The sequence below is a fragment of the Camelus ferus genome, chromosome 32 (genome assembly GCF_009834535.1).
Source record: "Camelus ferus isolate YT-003-E chromosome 32, BCGSAC_Cfer_1.0, whole genome shotgun sequence".
NCBI classification, from domain to species: domain Eukaryota; kingdom Metazoa; phylum Chordata; class Mammalia; order Artiodactyla; family Camelidae; genus Camelus; species Camelus ferus.
Window position 1 is genome coordinate 21,259,342 of NC_045727.1, and position 18,257 is coordinate 21,277,598.

The following is an 18,257-nucleotide window of genomic DNA, read 5'->3' on the forward strand; positions in this document are numbered from 1 at the left end:
CGAGACTGCGGGCAGTGAGGCAGCCTGCATACGGTGACCCTTCACAGGCACATCCCCCAACTTTGCTCAAGTGCCAGTGGCAGAAACCTAGCTCAGACTGGCTCTAGACAAGGAAAGGAAATTTATGGGCTCGTTAAACTGGGGCATCTTAGAGCACACTGACGTCAGGCAAGGCTGGATCAAGTTGCACAAGAATGTGACTGGAATACGGTCTCTCTCTCCATCTCTGTGTTGGCTTCATCCTCGGGCAAGATTTCTCGAAATGGCAGCAAACACAGGGCGAGCAGCTGCGCCCCACACTCTTCCAGCTTAGGAAACCCAGTAGACAGTTTCTCAAGCCACAGTCCCAGGGCTGTCTCTCATTGGATGCTGTGAATCGTGTGTCCATCCCTGAACCAACCGTGTGGCCAGGGGATGGACATTAGCTGAACTGCCTGCGCTGATGGTGGGAAGGGTTTTCTGAAGGAAGCTGGAGATGCTGACGTCAGAGTAAAGGCATGTGGATGGCAGGCAGGGCTGGATCAAGGGGCTCAGAAGAGATGCTGGAGCTGTCGACCCCATCGTGTAACAGAGTTCTTCCTGCATTTGAGGACTTGGAGGGGGAGTGCTGGCTGAGGGGCTGTAGGAGGCATTAACATGGAAGGTGGTGAAGAGACAGTGTCTTAGGGTCACAAACATAAGAAGGGCCTCCAGACGGACCTGGTTCTCCCCAGATAGGTCCAGATGGTGGCTGGTGAACGGTGCGGGAACCATGGTTGGCTAGACATCCGGGGACACGTCACTTCATGGTGGGGGCTATGTGATACCATGAAGCTGTTTTCTCTTCAAGCCTGCCACTGAGTTCTGGCATTTGAACGTGGCCAGAATCCAAGCACTGAGGAAAAGCCACTTTTCACCCATCAGATGGGCAATGTTGAGAAAGTCGTATATCATCATGCGCTGAGGAGGGAAGTGGGGGCTTTGGTGCTGCTGGAGGGACTGCCAGCTGGTACAGCCTTGCTGGAAGGCCATCAGGGAGCAGCTATTAAAATTTAAAAAGTACATTTTCTATGGCCCAGCATTCTTGGTGTCTGCCCCAGAAAAACACTCTCGTCTTTGCACAAGAAAGCTAATGCAGGATGTAATAGTAAAATCAAAAACTGTCTAACCGTATGATGGGGCTACCTGTGGTCAAGGACCAGGGTGACCCTGGGAGGCCCCCCTGCACCCTGTTTGCTGGCCTGTGTTTCTTGGAGTGGGGCCATGGCCCTCTGGAGAAATGGGCACCTTTTCTGAGACCCACAGGTGCTGTATAAGCCGGTGGCTGCCCTGGGCTGAACATACCCAGATATACTGCAAAGATGGACCACTATATTGAAGTGGGAAAGAACGGACTGGATCCAGGTGTAACAGCGTGGCTACTCAGACATATTGTTAAGTGAAAACGAATTCTGGGAAACAAAAAGCAGAAAGCAGAAAGCCCCCATAAAACAAATATGTTTTTCCATTTACCACGTGTACACAGAGACACACGGATGTCATCTCTGCTGAGCCCCTTGATCCAGCCTTGCCTGCCATCCACTCTCCCCTTCTTGGACTTCAGCGCCTCCTACAGAAAAACCCCCCTCTGTCTCTGTCAGTCCAGGGGGTTTAGTGATGTGGACCCCATCCCTTGTATTCATCTCTCGGTATTTGAAGAGGAGACATTCTAACTGTTGCAGTTGTCTGTGGGATGTGCTTTGAGACATTCAGGCTGAGTTTCATCTTCTGTCCAGAATGGGTCTCTGGCCCCTTGGCCCCGTGGTCAATTCAGGTGCCTCAGAGAAACCCAGACTAAAAGGGAAAACTAGGATACTGGCTTCAGGCATGGCTGGTTCCAGGGGCTCTGGACTCAGAGACTCCTTTTCTGGGCTCCACTTCCTCCCTTTGGCTGTGTTCTTCCATGAGGCTGACCTTGCCTGCTCCCAACTCCTGCCCAGAAGAGGAGGCCCATCACCAGGCTGAGTGGAGGTGAGTTCTGATCGGCCGGCCTGCGTCTTGGGCTGAGGGTCTGTCAGCCCCACCTCCACCCCCAAGGTGGGGAGGGGTGGCTCTCCAGAGGAAAATTGGGGTGCAGGTGCTGGAAGGGGGAGTTTTCGGGAGACGCCCTGCACCCCCTTCCAGGCTTGTCATCCAGTTCCTGTGTGCTGGGCGCTAGTCTAGTGGCATCCCTGTGTGGAGGTGTGTAGCTTCTCCCAGTTTAAAAATGAACCGAAGCTGAAAACCTACGTCTACACAAAAACTTGCATATTATTCATAATGGCCCCAAAGTGGAAACAGCCCAAATTGTCCATCGACTGATGAATGAACAGTTTTGTGTCCATACAGTGGAGTATCATTCAGCCCTAAAAAAGGTGAAGTTCTGGTGCATGCTGTGGCATTGGGAGGGCCTGGAAAGTACTACGTAAGGGGAAAAATCAGGAACAAAAGGCCACATAGTGTATGATTCTGTTTATAGGAAACGTCCAGAACTGGCAAATCCAGAGAGACGGGAAGCAGGGTTGGTGGTTGCCAGGGGCTGGGGGAGAGGGAGGGGAGGGCTGATGGGTAAGGAGTCAGTGGTTTATTTTGGGGTGATGGGAATGTTCTGGAATTAGAGCGTGGTTGATGATTGCACAGTATGCTTTAAAAGGGTGTATTGTCTGGGCGGGAGGCACAGCCTTAAAGGAAGGGAGCAAGTGCAGGGATGCAGGTTTAGGGGTCTGCTCCAGGCACAGAGCCAGTGGAGCGCCGGCAGGTCTGCCCTGCCCGCTCGCGTCTGGCCGTGCGGCCGCTGCTCTCTGGCCCCACTGCGTAGTTCACAGCTACTCGCAGCGGTTGGCACATTGTGAAGCTGAGGAAAAGCCAAGTTACTGTGCGTCATCGAATCTAGGCTGGACTGTGATTTCGCAGAGTGCTGAGAAGGGGACAGGCCCCCACGCACACGGTGATGGGCTTGAATGATGTCCCCCCCAAATTCATGTCCAGCAGGAAGCTGAGAACGTGAGCTGATCTGGAAAGAAGCTGTTGCAGGTGGAAACACGGTTAAGGCGCTGGAGACGAGGCCGCCTTGGACTGTCCAGGTGGGGCTGAGTCCAATGACGAGTGTCCTCAGAGGGGTGGGAAGGGGGGAAGCACACAGAGGGGTGCAGGCAGAGATGGGAGCTGCGCAGCCACAAGCCAAGGACACCGTGGAGCGGCCGGGATGCTGGCAGCACCAGGAGCCGAGCAGCAGCAGCAGATCTGCCCTCAGCGCCTCCAGGAGGAACCAGCTGGACCACACCTGGGTCTCAGACTTCTTGCCGCTACAACTGAGAGGATAAACTCTAGCGCTTTCGGCCCCTGCTGGTGGTAGTTTGGGTGGCCGTGCAGGACACTGACACACCTGGCTGTCCTGTGCCCACCCTGCCTCCTACACGCTGATCCTAAACCGGAGAATGGGTGGCACCACCTGCCCCACGCTGTTGGGGGCACAAGTCCTGCTCCGCACCCTGGCCTGCTAGAGCCCCTGACCTCCGGCTCTGTCTCCACCACTCCAGGCACACTCCTGCCTCAGGACCTTTGCACCTGCTCCCTGCGGTCCCCACAGCCCCACAGCTCCCTGCCACACCTCTTTACTCCTTGTAGGTCTTGGCCCCACATCACCTCCTTAGAGATGTCGGCTTGCTGCGCCCTCTGCCCTCGCCTCCACTCCCACTTTTGTCTTTTCCTCCATGCAGTTGTGACCACCTGCCTTCAGGTGTGTTCGCATCTGTATATTTGTAAATAGTATGTTTCTGTGAAGACGCAAGGCCGGTGCCGTCTCCCCAGCAGCACCAGACGGTCTCAGAAAGAACCCTCCCCCTTTGAGGGGAGGCTGATTCCTCCCGCCCTCCAGGCGGCCCCTGGACTGACCACCGCGGGGGCTGTGGATGCCCGGTGACTCCTGGTCCCTGTGGCCCCTCAGCGCCCCGCTCAGCCGCCCAGCCCCTCAGTGCGGGGGTCCCCAGCACCTGGTCCCGGGCCATTCCCTCTGGTCTCTGACTCCTTTGGCCACCTGCCTCCTCCCTGGACGTTCCCAAGGCTCAGCCAGGCAGGCAGATCCTGTGTCTGCAACCCCAGCATCGCCTCCCCACCCCTGCCCCCCCCTGCTCCCCGACTCCACAGCGGGGGTAAGCGTGAACCTCGAGGCCCAGCCTGGAAACCAGGCGTCATTATAATTTCTGTAGAACAGCTTAATGTGTCTCCAACCCTGAAGTGCTCATCCTGAACAAGTCTGTTACCGATAACGGGGGAAGGAAATGCATCTTGACGTCCTGATTTTATTGAAGTCAACAAACACCTCCCTTGCTAGTGTGAGGGGCCCTGGTTCCAGCTCTGTCTGCTGCGGAGGAAACGGTCTTCTGTCAGTTCACAGGACGCTCTGGAAGATGAGCTCCGGAGCGTGGCGGGGGGCCCTGCGGTCGGACGGCGCCCACCAGGTGTCCTGCCGACGATGCCACGTGTACCTGGGGCCTGTCCCCACGGGACTCTGGGGCCCGGGGTCTGAGCAAGCCCGGCGAGCAGGTTCGACGGCTCAGGTGACAAGCTGACGTGCACGTTCAGACGGCAGGGAGCACCGCGCTCGGACTGCAGCCAGGGGTACAGCTGCGCCCACAGCCACGTCGCTACGACGTCCACGCGGCAAGCATTGGGGCCAAGGACAGGGGACAAGCAGTAAAACTCACAGGCCAAACAAGGAAGAAACGGCCACAGCTACTGGCTAGAAAAGGTGTTTTCCTCCCATTTTATTTGATAATACATTTTCACAGAAACATGATATTATTTACAAATATACAGGTAAGAGACTGCTGGTCAAAAATCTTAAGCTGAAAATGTCATCAAAAGTTAATTTACAGAACCCGCCAGCTGTCCAGGGGCCCTGGGGGGGCGCGCACGGGCCTGCGACGGGCCTGCGGGAGCGGGCACCGCGGCTCTGCCGGCTCTGGGCTCCCCGACGCGGGAGCCCCGGGCTCTGTGCCACGGCTGCCCACTGCCACGGCCCGGGCGTCTCAGGAGGCACTGGTCTGCATGTTTTTGGAAGCCGCGAGCATCGCTCTTACTTTGGCCATGAGGTCCTGCGCGGGGAGAGACGGGGGATGTCTGTGGGCTCCGTCAGGACTCGGGAAGGACGGTCCACACGGTGAAGCCGTTTATGAAAGTGTTAATGGGTAAGGACCCCGAGGAGGCTTGGGGAGACGTGCTGGTGGCTGTGAACACATCCAGGGGCAGGGCGCTGTCCCCCCCACCGCTGGGTCCTGAGGCTGGCTCACAGGCCACACAGCTGCCCCGGGAAGGGAGGGTCAGGGACAATGGCGACACCACCCGCCTCCGGGCGACCAGCCCAGGACCCCGTCAGTCCCCCTGAAACTAGGAGACAGACCGTGAGAACCAGCCCCTCACACAGACACGGGGGGACGAGAGACCACCCCGCCTCACCTGAGTGATTTTGCTCTGTACGGAGGAGACGATTGCCGAGGAGATCTGACCGTCTTTTTCCTGAGAAACTCCCCTAATGCGAGTAGAGAGAGGTCAGAGGCCTAAAAAGCCACTTGACTTTGTTTCCAGTATCTTAAAAAATCAACATTATATACATGTATTTTACCTTTATATTTTACGTAACATACATTCGAAATATTTTATAAAATGCAACCTAACTCAAAAGTATTTTCATATGAACATTACATAAGAAACAAACTGACAAAAATATGGAGGAAAGGACAGAAGCAGCAGGCGCCAGGGGCCGCCGCCCGGACCCCCGGTGGGAGGTGACACAACCGTGGGCTGGGCCTGCGCTCACTCACGTCCTGCCTTTAAAGAAGCTACAGCTTAGATTCTGATCCGCTGCAAGTTCTGGTTTTGGGGGTGCCTGGGATCCACACTTACGGAAGCGACAGGTCTACGAGCAGGGATGGGAGAACGGGTCCCTGAGGACGCCGACCCCGCCCCGGCTCTGGGTGGGGCCCTGGCTTCGTGAACAGGGCTGTCTGGCGAACGCCTCCCGACAACCAAGGGTGGCCGGTCAGGGGGAGCCACTCGCGCCGGCCGGGGGACGCCCGTGTCTCCGCGGCTGACCAGGGTGACCCTGTGACAGTCAGCACGGGATCCGACATCCCTGCAGCCTGCACGTCAGAAGGGACGGCTTGGCCCCCGCCCGCTCTGGCTGAGTGAGCGATGGGTGGACAGGTGGTTCTGTGTCCCCATGACCTGGACCCCGGGGCTTGCGCCCGGCTCTGACCACACTGGGCTCTGTGGCCCAGTGAGGACGCCGCAGCCATCATCAGGGTGATGAGAAATGCTGGCTGGGGGAATGGCTGCTGACTCCGCCGCATGGTTTCCCAGCTGCCTGGACAACAGGAAGCCCGCTCACGGGAGGGGCCTGCCCCACACCCGCTCCCAGGCTCCCTCTGCCCCGGGCAGGGGGCAGGGGGCAGGGGCACGGGAGGCCGCTTCTGTAAGGGTGCTGCCGGGGCTGGGCCCTGGTTCTGGGGTCCTCAGTGCCCACCTTCTGCTCACTCAGAGCCTGGGGGACACTGGAGGAGGATGTGGGGGACTGCAGCCCGCTCCTCCCTGCACCCCACGAGAAGTGCCCTGTGGCCCAGCCATTGGGGCTGGGGTGTTACCTGGAGCGCTCCTGGCTGGAACCCCGACTCTCCACGGGAGAGATGCTGGCTGAGTGCCGGCGCGTGGCCTGCTTGCTGGGGGAGGCTGGCTGAGACCCGGCCTTGGACTTGGTCCGGGACCGCGAGCGTCTCTTCTTCTTCTTCTCGTGGGGGCTTCTGGAAGGAACGCAGATTTAGACAAAGGCACACGCTGGCTCTGAACGAGTTCTGGGGGCTTCCCAAGGACGGCTGGACAATTTCACCTTTCTCTACACGTTAACTCCTTTTAAAAACCATACATGATTTATTTAACTAGAAACTGATGGATGCAGCAAAATAAAAGCTGTGCAGGAGTGAAACGCAGACCACCTTCCCCGCCTGCCAGTCCTGAAGCTGGTGCCTGTGGGGCTTAAAACACAGCCAGCACTTTATCTGCGTTTACGATCCAGTAACCAAGCGCTGTTCGTGCTGCTTGCTCTTTTACGCTGAGCAAACCGGGATTTCCAGTGAGAAATGGGGAGTTGTTAAAAGCCCCGAACGCACGGAGCCCAGCGTGTCTGCCCTCCTGGTGCGCAGGGGACAGGCTGATGGCAGAGCGCTGGGCACGCTGCCCCGGGCCGCCAGGTTAGGGCCCTTCTCCCTCCACAGCCCTGCCTCGCTCACGGCCTCCCCTCTCCAAGGCCTGCCGGTCTCACAGCAGAAACGCCCCCAGGTCCTCCTCCCCCTGGGGACCCACGGCCTGCGCTCACCGAGCCCATTCTGCTCTCCTGCCCAGACAGTGGCCCCTGAGCTTCCTGCAGGTCTGACTCCATCCCACAGCCTGCCCTGGGACCCCCTTCCCACCCACTAAACACAGCGAGAAAGAGAAGAGGATACGTGTGGGCGGTGAGAGCGCCGAGCCCAGCCCCCCGCCCTATTCCTCCTGGGACAGGCCCTGGTCACCCGCCCTCTAGGAGCCCCGCGCAGAACAGCTGGGCGGCTCTTTGCAGGGAAATGTCATCACTGACAGTTTCTGTTGTCTCCCCTCCCTTCCCCCTCCAGGGAAATCCCCAGCCGTGAGCTGCTGGGTGAGGGGACAGGAACGGGACCTTGGAAGGCCCGCTTCATGTCCCCCACCTGCCCGCGCCCTCGCGGGCAGCGCTCTCACCAGTGCTCCAGTGCCAGCAGCATTAATACAGAAGCCCTGGGGTCACTGCCTGCTCGGCTCAGACCCCTCTTGGCTCCACAGGACTGGGGTGGCTCACAGCCCCTCCTGACCCGGAGGCACCCAGGGCCTGTCCACACGCCTCCTCACCCCCTGGACCAGTTCACCTGTCACCCTGCCCTGCCGCGCACCAGGGCATGTCCTTGGTGCCCCCGCCCCTCAGTCTGCGGAGTGCGGGTCCAGCTCCAGGGCCTCTGACGACGAAGGATGGAGGGGCGCAGGCTGGTCCCACCCCCGGCGGGGCGTGGCCTCCCGGATCTGCATCAAGGACCAGAAGGCCCCGCCCCAGGAAGCGCGTCCCTGGACAGCCAGGACCGGGCAGGCCAGGCAGGAGAGGCTGTGCCTGGGCTGGGTGCGGGGGAGACTCACAGAGCAGGCCTACTTCCTAAACTGCGGAGATCAGGTGACTTCTAGTGTCTGTAAACTCATGGCTGGGATTTCACAGGAAGCAGCATTCACAAAAATAAACTATTTAGCAGCATGTGAAGTCCGTCCGAATGATCTAAGCCCCCAGTCTGGCCAAGCTGCCGTGGCTGACGTCATAAAAGGCAGGCGAGCCCTCCCGAACGGGGAACCAGGTTCACGAGCACGACAGCCTGACCTCATGTGACAAAACTTTCTAAGCATTTGCTTAAGGAATTAAGTGATCCTTTTTTTTGTTTTTTAAAACCGAGGTGCGCTGTACATCCAGCAAAACACAAAGGTCTCACGTGCTGTCCGCTGGGCTCTGGCGAGGTCGCAGACGCAGTGAGATGCAGACCCGTCATGTTCGGGAGCGCCCCAGGAGGGCCCCCGCTGCTGCTTTCAGTCGCCTGCTCCCCCTTCCGCACCGCGACGGGGCCCGCTGCTGTGACGTCTCTCACGTAGCTGAAGCCTGTGGGTAAACGGGAGCTTCTGCCCAGTGGTGTCCCTGTGGCTCCCCGGGAGGGGCTCGGTCTCTGCGCTGTGGGGAGGACCACACTCTGGATCTGCCGTCCTGTGTTCAGCCTCTCTCCTGTCCACAGACACTGGGGTTGTTCCCAGTTTTTGGCGACTGCAATCAAGTTGCTTTTGTGGTCAAGTGCTGATGGTGTGTGAACAGCTCAGACGGGCGCAGCCGGGCCACGGGGCAGCGTGTGTCTAACTTCACCAGACTGAGCGGCTCCCCGCGTGGCGCCGTCCCCGCCCCCGCCGCATCGCAGCCGCTCACACGCCTGTCCACGCTTAGAAACGTCCAGTCTTGCTTCCAGCCCTTCTTCCCGCGTGAAGCAGCACCCCACTGGCGTTTAACCTGCATTTCCCCGAGACTCTGACGGTGCTGAGCACCCGGTCCTGTGCTGGCCGCGCTGCCGACCTGCATACTCTTCTACGCAATGTCTTCCTTGCAAGTCATCTGCCCCTTGTCTAACTGGGTTGTCTGCCTGGAACTGATGCAGGCCTGTGTCAGAGATTTCTCCCAGTCTGGGGCCTGCACTTCCTTAACTGGGCCTTTTAAATGCAGTTTTAAATGTCAACAAAGTCAAATTTATTATGTTTTTCTCTTAAGGCGGGGCTTTCTATGCCCTTGGGAATCTCTGCCCCCTCCAAGGTCATGAACGTCTCTCCTCGTTTCCTTCAGAGACTGGACGGCTCCAGCCTCCACATTCAGGCCCGTGATCCGTCGTGAGTCCCGCCCGGCGTCCGGGGTACACGGCACTGTTTCCCTTCCGTTTTGACGCCCAGTTGTTCAGTCCAGTTCTGCCGAGAAGACTTCCCTTCCTCACTCATCGTCTGGACTCCGCGCCTGTTTCAGGTGTACCGGGCACGCGGCTCACTCCAGCGTCCTCAGGCGTCTGCAGTTGGCAGGACAAGTCCTCCAATGGAGTCCCCGAGGCTGTTCTGACTGCAGTCAGTTTGCCGGTTTCTGTGGAAAGGCCCAGGGAGCGCCGACCGGGACCGCACGGGCTCTGCAGGTCAGTCGGCGGAGAAGGGCCACGTAAGCAATGCTCAGCCTTCTGTCCCGAGAAGCCAAGAATGTGGGCTTTCTCTCCATTTACTGAAGTTTCTTGAACACACTCTCGAACGGCTTCGTGGCTCAGCGCAGGGAGAGCCTGCATCTCTTTCCTCACATTCACCCGTAAGTAGCTTGTTTCGTCGAGACCGTCATGAACGGCATCGTCTTCAACTTCACTGCTCAATTGTTCTGGGCCAGTATATAGAAATAAACTTTACCGAAGTCTTAGGATGTTCCGTAGTTGTGCAGAAAGGCCACTTCCTTTTTCCCTGTGCGACCGTTTGCCTCTATTTCCTTTCCTCCCATTGCATCGCGGAGCAGATGCCCTGGCCTTGTTTCCGGCTGGCGGGGGAGCCCTCGGTCTTCCACCAGCAAGGGCGGCGTTAGCCGTGGGGCGTTCAGAGATGCCCTGTCTCTGAGGGAGGACGTTTCCCTTGCGGGGGGTGAACCGTGTCAAGTACCTTTTCTGTTTCTGCTGAGATGTCACACGCTTTCTTCCTTTACTCTGTGGATACCGGGAGTTGCAACGGTTGGTTTTGATGGTAAAGAACCTTCATTCCTGAGGCAGACCCCACTTGGTCCGGACGTATCACCCTTGTAGGAAGCTGCTGGACTGAAACCAGCTAATATTTTGCTACAGACTTTTGCATTTATGCTCTTGAGGGCGTTAGTCTGTGAACACACACGTGTGTGAGCACACGCATCCACGTCCCCCCAGCGCAGACACGCCGCACTGCACACACGCTCACACCCCCTTGCCCACGGCAAACACACACCACGCACGCACACGCACCTGCACACGGCTCCAGGCTGCTCTCGGGAGGTCAGCTGAGAAGGCTTCCCTCTCCCGTCTCCTTTGAAGTGTCTATAAAGTTGGATCCCCCTTTCCTTGAATGTTTGTTGGACTTTACTGATAAAAGCCATCTGGGTCTAGAGTTCTGCGGAACGGTTTTAGCAGACATGAGCTATGCACACTCCCTATTTCTGCTGCTGTCAGCTTGGTGGTTTGTTTCTTTCAAGCCATTTCCACCGTCCCCTAAGTGGTCAAACTCCCTGGAATGAGGTTTGCTCCCTTACCGTCCTTTCCACGTCTGTAGGGTCTTTCACTCCTGATCGGTCTAGGATTTACCACTTTTTGATCATTTTCAAAGAACCACCATTCGGTCTGACTACTTCCCTCTTTGGTCTGTTTTCTGTTCTGCTGATTTCTGATCTTTTCTTATTTCCTTGCTTCTACTTGCTTTGGGCTTACCATGTGCCTCCTTTTCTAGCTTCTTAAGATGGAAGAATAGAGCACAGGTTTCAGACCTTTCTGTTTTCTATAAACATCTGAAGCCACTGACTTCCTTCTGAGCACAGCTGCACCCACAGATCTGAGTATGTCACACTTTCATTTCAGAGTATTTTCTACTTCCTCTTGTGAGTTCTTCTTTGACCTATGAGCAATTTAAAATGTGTTAACTTCCAAGTATTTGGGCATTTTCCAGACATCTTTGTAGACCTTTGTCCCTAAAGCCACGTGGTAAGGGAGCCGCCCCGCACCCTCTGAAGCTCTCGGGGCGCCCCGGGCCCACTCGGGACATGGGCCTGACCTGACCCAGCCTGGAGGCCGGCCCGTCCCAGGCGCCCTCCGCAGGGACGCGCACACTGCGCCGCAGGCGGCGGTCTTAGTGGGTCAACAGTGCTGGTCTGCTGTCTCCCTTCGGTCCTGTCAGCTTTTGTCTCAAGTATTGTAAAGCGCTTTCACTCGACGAGCACGTGTAAAACATTACGCCCGTGAGGAGCTGACCCTGTGTCATTAGGAAATGGCCGTCCTCACCTCTGCACCACTTCTTCACGTCTACGTGGTTTCCTGTTGATACAGCCACGCCACCTTTCTTACTAGCGCTGTATGGTGTATCTTTTCCTATCTTTTATATTTTAACCTATGTGTGTATTTAAAGTGTCCTTGCAAGCAGCTTAGTGTTAGGTTTTTGCCTTATAAGGCAATCCAAAATCTCTGCCTTTTAACTAGAGTTTTAGTCTGCTTGCACTTAGTGTGCTACTTGTATGGATGGTGAACCGACCTTCAAGTCTTCTACTTGTCCATCTGTTCCTTTTCCCTCTCCCCACTTTCCTGCTTTCTTTTGCATTAATAAAGCACTTCAAGGTTCTCCTTAACATACCCTATTGGATTTCTGGCTATTTTTTAAGTGGTTGCTCTAGGGAATTACGATATGCATCCTTTAATTGTCAAAGTCTGTGAATTAACACCCCTTCACGTATAACGTAAGAGCCGTGTAGCAGCAGCACGTTCCCGTTCACTCACTCGGGCGCTGACTGACGTGCTCAGCGCAGTGCTGAGCACTGGGAATTCAAGGCAAGCCCCCCACAGCCAATCACTTGTTACTTGCTGTCGTAAAGTAACTGGGACACCGTGTTGGAGTGCACTGTGATACGATTTGGCTAAACACTCGCATGAATTTTACTTTTAAAAACATTCACCATGCCCAGAACTAGATTTCTCAACACTCACTAAAAGGAGCCAGGATTCCTAGGAGACACGGCTGAGCCCAGGTGTGGGGCCAAATGCGAGACAGTGTCACCGCCAAACAGCACGTGGTGGTGCAAATGGACTGTCACACAGCAAATCAAAGCCCAAGTCCACAGTGACACTGAAACGAAGAGGGGTGGTCTTCAGAGAAGGAGTGAGGAGAGAGCTGCCGGCAACATGACGTTCACCCTGCCCCAGGGCCCCCCGCAGGGTACCTGTTAGTTCACAGGGGGAAGGTACGATCACACGGCAGACGCAGCCTTAACCAAGCGCTCGAACTCAGCACCGCTGGCCATGGGGCAAAGGGACACCGTGTGTCCCCTGGTGTGATGCAACGGGAGGTCACAGGACATCAGTGTCCGGACAAAAGTGTTAGCATGAAAGTAGCCAAGAGGACACAGTGCGACACGTGCAATGTGGGACCTTCAAGGACATAGCCAGCCCAGACTTGTCAGAGTCCTGAAACACACACACACACACACACACACACACACACACACACACACACACACACACACACACACACAAAGGAAGGAGCAGTAAAGGAGTGGGGACCGAGGGAGGGAGAGGGAGCCAGCGAGAAAAGTGCACGTGGCAAAATGTTAACACTGTGGGTGGAGCCAGAGGCACGTGCTGGTTCACGCACTATTTTAAACACCAAGTAACATCTTCTAGTAAGGAAAGAGACCTGCGGGAAAAACAAGGCAGTGAAGGAAGCACTCAGCGATCAGTTTGTAGGAATACTCCCTCGGGCCTGGCAGGAGGCGCCTCCCCCAGTCGGGGTCACGTGACCCTGCCCTGGTGGGCGAGTCCGTCACCCGCTGCCACACCAGCACAGAGACCCCACCCCTACTCTGGGCAGAAGGGTGGAGGGGCACCGGGGTCTGACCTCTGGCTAGCACAGCTCGCCTGGTGACAGAGCACACCCTGGCCCTACAGACGGCTCGGGTTTATAATCAAGACCACTAACAGCACACACATTGCCCTGCGGCTCACGGCTCCCCCGAGTCAGGCCACAGCTTTAATCCTGTCTATCAGTGAGTCGGACCTTAACTTCTTTTGCACGCTTACTAAAGTCCTGGTGGCAACGCAAGTTCTGAGGAATCCTAACACATCACCGCCTTCCCCAGTGATGTCTCTTTTCATGCAAAGGTTAATCTGAGGGCAAAGCAAGAACTCTTACGTTACATCTTCTGCTATAAGGAATTACTTTTACTTAAAAAATTTTTTTATAAGGAATTAATTTTAGATCAAGCCCTTAACCTACACCAAAGGTGATGATAAATTTCAAATATCAATTACTTGCATAAGGAATAAAATTTAAAATGGACTTCAATCTTCACCATATTATCCTGGCATAGTCACGTACGCTTAGCGTGGGAGTTCTAAGGCACAAAGTGTAATTTATAAACAGAGCGAGTTTGTACAGGAAGCCTTGCTGAAATCTACCAGCTTCATAGCTCCTTTGCTGATGTTTCTGTTGAAAGAGGGATGACATTTTATCAGCTGACGGGCCTAGCGCATAACTAGCCAGACTGCAGGGATGTTTTTCAGGCAGCAACGCCTCTCAGAACTGCTCCCGCTGTTGCCAGGCTCTTGCTGATGAAGGGGCGTCTCAGAGGCTGTGCACGAGCTCGTCTGGTGACAGCTGGGACACCTGTAACTCGGATCTGTCCTTTGGAAGGTTCTGGAACCCTGCGTGTCCGATGCACACATTCAGCTGCACAGTATTATGAAATCCGGGACTACACTGTGCAACACCTGCACCTGCCTTTTCTGGGCACCTCAGCCCTCCTCGTCCACCCACCAAGAGCCAGGGCCTGCGCTGACCCCAGGCAGGGACACAAAAACAGAGACGCCCTCATTTTCGGGTACAATGGAAACACAGACGCCAAGACGCGTAAAGCATGCAGGTGCCATCGCTCAGGCTGGACGGGACAATGCTCAGACCACGCCCCTCGGCCGAGAGGACATGCCCACTGGTCTGCTGACTGTGACCCCGGCTCAAGGTCCTCGTGCCCCCCCTAGCTGAGTGGGGGTGTCGAGGCCTCCATGTGCGAGGTCCGCCCCGAGCTCTCTCTCGGGAGGGACAGCTGGGGGCCCGGATGTGGCACAATGGCTGGGGCTTCTTCCCCGAGAGACATGGGAGCCGGCCTCGCTCTCAACTACACAGGGCTCTCCCAGTGGTCAAAGCGTCAGAGGATGGACCCTCTCTCCCTGCTCTCAGGCCCCGTGAGGACACTGCGGCCCTTTCCTGGAAGCTGTGGCCTGGACACCGGGCAGCAGCAGGGATCCACCTGAGACTCAAACTTCTGGTTTTCCTTGTCACTCGTCCCTGTGTGTGGGGGTCCAAAGGGCACCCAGTTCCAGCACGGGAGAGCTCCCTCTGCATCTGAGTTCCAGAGCCAGGACCACCCTGCCAGGACCACTCAGGCTGGCCAGAGCGCCACTTCCCGACGACCTACATCTCTGTGTTAGAAACGTGTGCGCCAGGTCTCCCCCGTCCCTTCCAGCAGATCTGCGTCCGTGAGAACCCGATGCCTACCTGGACCGGGTCCGCTTCCTGCTGACTCCGGGGCTGTTGCTCATCCGGTAGGCGGTGGGGACACTTCTGTCCTCCCGCCGTCTCTCGGGAGAGTGCGCTCTTCTCCGAGGGGACCGGGACCGGGACCTGTGCGGAGGAGGACAGGCGTTTCAGTCCTGTGTTTGGGGGGGGGCAGGGGAGCACGTCCACCACTGAGGCAGCCGTCAGCCCTAGAACGAGCCCGCGGGGGCCCCGCCTGCCCTTCGGAGGCCCGCCCCAGCCTCACTCCTCTGCTGACGCAGCACTGCGTCCGCGCTTGGAGGCGGAGATGCTCCCCTCTCCCGTTGTAGGACGCTTGTCACACGGACGCCAACCCTCTACCCGGGGCACTGGAGGCGAGCTCCGTGCTGCCGGTCCAAACGGTCGCCCTAGGGCCGGATGTCCCCCTGCGGCTCGCGGCTCACGGGCCTTTTCTCTTCCTTCCTCTTGCCTTTGCCCACCTGATCGCTTTAAGAAATCCCCAGCTCATGGATGTTGCTACCAAATTAGGTAAAGGAAAGGCTCTGAGATTCAAGTGAGCTGTTTCTACCTGTTTTGAACACTGGCAAGAGGAAGAAACCAGAGCGTCATGAAGTCAGAGGAGGACCTGGTGACCTCTCTCACTCACACTCGTCTCACGGCCTGCTGGCCTCCACGTCTGCCGGCGCGACGCCCGGACCTTCAGTCCAGTTCACACCAGGCCCTCCTCATGAGCGTCCCAGCTGAACAGCTGCTTATGAGGCTTCCTGGATACAAAATTACCCACTAGTATTTTATTCTTCCTTTTCACGTGCCAGACAAGGACCATCGTATTCACGCAGGGCAGCCGCACCCCCACGGACCCCGGCATGCAGCACTCCAGCGTGAGACCCTCACCCGCAGGGTCAACGTCCTCAGCGCAGCGCTGCTTAACAATGGGTTTAGGACTCTTATTTTAGTTTTTTGTTCCTTTGGTGAAATTACTGTTTAGGGAAGACCTAAAGTAAGCAGAAATCTGGAAAAAACAATTTCTTTCCGTTCCGTCTCTATGACAACCCACTCAAAAACAATGTAAAGAAGAGATGTCTGCTTCTGCCGTCCAAGGAAATCCCACACGGAGTTGCCTCAGTCCCAGGAACCGCCCCCGAACAACACACCCTGCAGACGCAAAGCCCGTAACCACACTCCCCGCGCCGGGTCGCAGAGAGAGCCCCGAGTCACCCCTGACACGTGCGGCACCGTGGCCCCGGAACGGCCCGGCGCGGGGACGCACGGCCTCGGCCTCGGCCTCAGGACAGCTCTTAACACAGCGTCTTGCAGCTTATATAAAGGACGGTTTTCACCTCTTCTCCGCCAGACCCTTCCTGAGATTCAGGTAACAGATCACAAAGGTGAGGTCGGTCAGACACCCTGACATTTTAGCAGGTTTTCCCTCAAAAGAGCTCCAGGAGATGAATGTGCCCGAGGTCCAGGCTGCCTGGGAACTGTCCTCTCTGCCGCCGCCACGGCCGGCTGCTCTGACGGGGCCCGGGCCCCACGTGCCTGGGAGGCTGTGGGCCTGTGACACGGAAGGAGGCACACACCTCCCATTCGGAACAGGCTGGGCGGGGCGGAAGCAGAACCCTGGGAAAGCTCAGCTTAATCAAAGCCACAGACCCTGTGGAACGCTTACACGCAGAATCCTACAATAAACTCAGCAACCAGGAACAACGAATTTGTTTTTAATGCCTGCAGATTCATAACTTTGAAATACAATGCCGTTTTGTGGTAGCTAACGGTATTAGATTTCTCTAAAGGGCGGCGGCTACTACCGGTGGACTTCGAGTTACCTGGGAAAGAAGCCCATTTCAGAATTGAGGGCCGTGAGCTGTATCAGATAATACCCAGGCTTTATTTTAATTAAAGAAGCTCCAATGCTTTTATTCTGTTAATTAGGCTTTTAATATTGCTACCATGACACAGTGCACGGAACAGGAATTCCACTTTGCAAGTAAATCATCTGTACAGTGTGACCAGAGGCCTCATAAAGATGAACTAGTCTGAATCCAAAAAATTTCAAGCATGACGCTACTCAGATTTTTTTTCCCTTGGATAATAATGGTTTCGTTTCAAATAAAGGCACAAGGGAACTTTCAGTTTGAATGACAGCGGTATTTATAAACGGCCCCCCTTCCCCAGCATTTAACCGTTTCATCTCCCCCACCCCCTCCAGTCCTGCTGCTTCACCGCTCAAGGTCCCCGCGGGGCTGACCGAGTGGACTGGGGCCGGCAGCAAGGACCTGGTGCCGACAACCAGCCTGAGCAACCAAGAGCCCCCCAAGCCTTGGCTCTTCTCACGTTTGAACTGCGGACCCAACAAACCCCTCCCGGGGCCAGCGCGCCCCCGTCCCTCCTGACACTGCTATTAACACAGCGGGCCGGCCCGTGGCTCTCAATTTGCTTCCCGGAACACCAGCACGCGGGCCGTCAGCTTGTGGGGATGCCAAGTGCCCCAAGCTTCCTTTAAGGATGAGGATCAGGAGGTTAAACCAGTTACCCTCACGGGTTTGCCACGCAGTTTATCATGGGGAAACTGAGGAATTACATACTTCAAACCAAACACGACCCCAGTTTTGCCTCCTTGAGTCCTTTTTGAACGGTAAATATAATTGTTAAAAAAAGCCACATTAAGTCCTAGCCACCCCCCCGCCAAGACAGAGTCCCGGGGGGCTTCACTTCTGGACGCGGCACGGGGAGCCACGCAGCCCCCCCACACAGAGCGCCTCAAAACGCAGGCTGCGAACCTCCCGAGAACCTCCCCCCGCAGACGCCGACTAACCAGTGAAACGACACCAAAGGCGAGCTTATCAAAGGCTTCAAGAATAAACTGAACTTCAAGCTTCAGTCTCACTAAGGTTAGTTTTAAATCACCTAAAGCCGCTAAAGCCAAATTTTAATTTTAGGCAGTAAACTCCATGTGTACGTCTTCATCCCAGTAAAATATAAACCTGCTGTCATGTGAGAGCGGACAATGACAGAGACAAACGTCTCGGCCTTTAATCAGTGCTGGTTTCTTGTGGTAATTACTGCTCCTTCTGAGAAGCAACAGACCAATTTCCAAAACGGAAGACTTTTCTACGACGGATTCACCTTGGAGACCCAGCTATCTCTAATTCAGACCAGCTGGATAAACGGGACTTCAACCATAAGGAACGTTAATATGTTAACATAAAAATCACTCACGATGTAGAAGAGCTTTCTAACGTTAACAAACTTTCTACATTTACGTAGGGTGTTGACAATTTAGCATACAAAGGGAAATCCACTTCCACTGTGGAACCCCACCACAAGCAGAAACACTAACACGCGCCCTCCCACTCAGGGCTGGCAGTCGCCTTCACAGAACAACG

At 56.0% G+C, this 18,257-nt stretch overlaps 1 protein-coding gene across 5 annotated transcripts in view; it reads right to left on the reverse strand.

Moving 5' to 3' along the window:
* Window positions 1-4,732: 4,732 nt before the first annotated feature.
* Window positions 4,733-18,257, reverse strand: part of SFSWAP (splicing factor SWAP) — a 66,626-nt gene continuing 53,101 nt past the window's right edge. For 3 of the 5 annotated variants that reach the window (XM_032471728.1, XM_032471729.1, XM_032471732.1), the window contains exons 15-18: window positions 14,872-14,997; window positions 6,639-6,794; window positions 5,455-5,527; window positions 4,733-5,093 (exon numbers count right to left, since the gene is read on the reverse strand). In XM_032471728.1, the coding sequence (XP_032327619.1) occupies window positions 5,028-5,093; window positions 5,455-5,527; window positions 6,639-6,794; window positions 14,872-14,997 (421 nt within the window). In that variant the 3' untranslated portion in view covers window positions 4,733-5,027. The other 2 variants (XM_032471730.1, XM_032471731.1) reach the window with 2 other exon arrangements.